Consider the following 2,915-nt stretch of genomic DNA (forward strand, 5'->3'; position numbering starts at 1 on the left):
CAAGTAATTGTCCCGCACAGCTCTCAACATTTCCGGTCCCATATGTATAACTTAAGTTGTATACTCATAATAGTTCGACGCACTACTGCTGCGCCACTCTTATTATTATCCTCCAAGAATTTAGTCACTTTTCTAGGCTGACCACTATCGTTTTGTCTCACCATTCGGAGGTCTTTAGTCGATCGCTCAGTTGAAAATCACAAGGCTCACAACTCGGTAATGTACTACAATGAATGCTATGTGTTATTTACTATGCAAGGCAGTCGGAAATTTCGATTATCAGTTCGTGATTACCTCTAATCGGAGTATCTGCGCTTCCAGCACCATCCGCTGTCATAGTGAATACACGTCCCTGATGTTGTGCCTTTCCAGCTTCTTGATTCTTCTTCTTTTCTAGACAATTCCAAGACAAATGCCCAGCTTCACCACAGTAATAGCATACACCTAAACCAGCCCTGCACGGAGTATTCGGGTGGTACTTTCCACACCTCCTACAAGTTAAATCATTTGGTGGGGTCTGAGCTTGCTTTCCTTTGCCTCTTCCCTGGCTGTTATTATTGTTGAATCTCTGGAAGTTATTCTGACCCAAATGTGGTTGTGGGGTGTAACCGCCTCGCTTAAAATCTTATCCTCTAAGGGCGAAGTTCCTTCCCTGATCTCTCCTAACAAAATTTCGCTGATCACTCTTATCTGATGTCGCCTTTCTCAGACAATCCTCAGCAACTCTACTTTTATTTACCAGTTCCGAAAATACTCTGATCTCCATTGGTGCAACGAAGCTTAGAATATCACTTCGAAGACCTCCCTCATACTTAATACATTTCCACTCAGCAAAATCTTCAGGCGCACCTTGACAGATGCGAGAAAAGCGACATAACTCCTCAAACCTGCTAGTATACTCAGTAACAGTCAACTGTCCCTCCTTTAACTGCATCAGTTCAAGTTTCTTGGCATTTCTGGCTGAATTAGGAAAGTATTTCTTATAGAACTCTGTTCGGAAAAGCTCCCAAGGAATCACAATGCCATCTGGCTGCAAGATACGTCGTGTCCCCTGCCACCAATACTGAGCCTCACCCTACAACTGATAAGTTCCAAACTCAACCAATTGCTCCTCAGGAACCTGCTGAGTCTACAGTGCCCGTTCCATAGCCTGAATCCAATTGTCTGCATCAGTGGGATTTGAGGTTCCCTTGAAGGTCGGAGGGTGAACTTTCAGAAATGTAGCAAGTGTCATGGGACCGTCCTCATCATTATTGTTTCTGTAATTACCCTGGTTTATCTGATTACCCAATGCCTCGGCTGTCGCCTGCATAGCCACAGCCATATTTCCCAAGGAAGCCATGAAGTCTACTGGATAATTTCCTGCCGGGCCAGGAGTAACGGTGCCTATCCTACCTCTACCTCGCCCGCGACCGCGTCTGTGAGTCGACATCTGGTCCCTTCGCACACCAAACAAGTGATATTAAGTTGATCAGTCTCAATATCGCAAGTCTAATGCTTCAAGTTCCAAATGCATGCTCATGAACGTTTATGCCACATATATCAATCAGATCTCCTAATAGCACATACACACACCCAGAGTATGCCCAAAAGCATAATAAGTCCATCCCTCAGGCTCTACAGGAACGAACTGCTCTGATACCATAATGTAACACCCTACCAGACAGAGCCTTACGCTTAAGTCATAAAGCAGAGGTGGCGAGGTATTACGACTTCTAAAAAAAATAAAATACATACTTATGGTAGTAGAAAGAAGATAATAGACTAGGAGCCTTGAAAAATGGGTAAAACAAAATCGCAAAATGAAAAGAGCCACGCTCCGGAAGCGGAATAACTTGCGTGTGAGTCAAACTATAACTATCAAATGTAAGATAATAAAAGTATGAATAGAAAGCCAAAGGTACAAAATAACAAGCTCCTCACTCAGTCCGCGAAGTCAAGGCTGGCTAGAGAATATTTACATATATATATATATATATATATATATATATATATATACATATCCAAAACCCAAAATGTACATAAACAAAACCCTGCCTCTCCATAAACCTCTAGGAGAATCAAAAAGAATAAGTTATGCGGAGAGAAAGCTAAGTACGTGTATATACATCACTACACACCAAAATAACCCAGTAACACTTCGCTTTAGGTGTCCAGAAGCCTAATGAGATACCTTTCGACCTGCATCTGAAAAATAACAATATAGTATGGAATGAGAACCGGAGGTTCTCAGTATGGGAAAGGTTCCCGCGTAGTTAATATAAAAGGTCTCGGGAAAGCCAGAGGCATTCCTAGAACTTCGACACTCAGATTTCAGCTTAAGAATTCAACTAAACCAGAAATTAGGTAAGTTGACGAAGGTATTCTAATTCTGAATCTAACTTTAACCTAATAATTCATGTTCTGTCTCCTCTAATCCTCCGAATCATTGGTGGAACAATCCTCTCTCCTCACACCTTTGCCAAGAAGGATTTTTCAGAAAACATACACATATAGTTCAAGCAAGAAAAGCACAGGTAGAGAAGCATTTACAACAAGTAGAACAAGTAGCGGATAAGCAGAATTAAACAGTTAAGCAAACCAAAACAATGCACACTCAAGCAAACAAACAAATGCATATGATGTATGCCTGTCCTATGGCTGATAAGTCTCATTTGTTGTTTATACAGCCAACTCGACAAGTCCTGGTAGTTAACCATTGGACAGTCCCTCTGTGCGCGCATCCCCAAGCTCAATAATATTCCATGGAGTCAAACTCCAAGCTCAAATATAATATTCCATGGAGTCACACTCCAAGCTCAATAGTATAGTATTCCATGCAGTTAAACTCCAAGCTCAATAATATTCAATATTCATATTTATATGCATGCCCATGGGGGAATCCGGGGAGTTAAAGTGCCCGGTCACATCTTGCG

At 41.7% G+C, this 2,915-nt stretch overlaps 1 protein-coding gene across 1 annotated transcript; it reads right to left on the reverse strand.

The window, feature by feature from the left end:
* Positions 1-625: 625 nt before the first annotated feature.
* Positions 626-1,432, reverse strand: LOC130949936 (uncharacterized). Its single transcript, XM_057878529.1, has 2 exons — positions 1,139-1,432; positions 626-1,051 (listed from the first exon to the last, which is right to left on the reverse strand). Exons 1-2 carry the CDS (start codon positions 1,430-1,432, stop codon positions 626-628), a joined length of 720 nt encoding a protein of 239 aa, XP_057734512.1.
* Positions 1,433-2,915: the final 1,483 nt, after the last annotated feature.

The sequence above is a fragment of the Arachis stenosperma genome, chromosome 9 (genome assembly GCF_014773155.1).
Source record: "Arachis stenosperma cultivar V10309 chromosome 9, arast.V10309.gnm1.PFL2, whole genome shotgun sequence".
Classification (NCBI taxonomy): domain Eukaryota; kingdom Viridiplantae; phylum Streptophyta; class Magnoliopsida; order Fabales; family Fabaceae; genus Arachis; species Arachis stenosperma.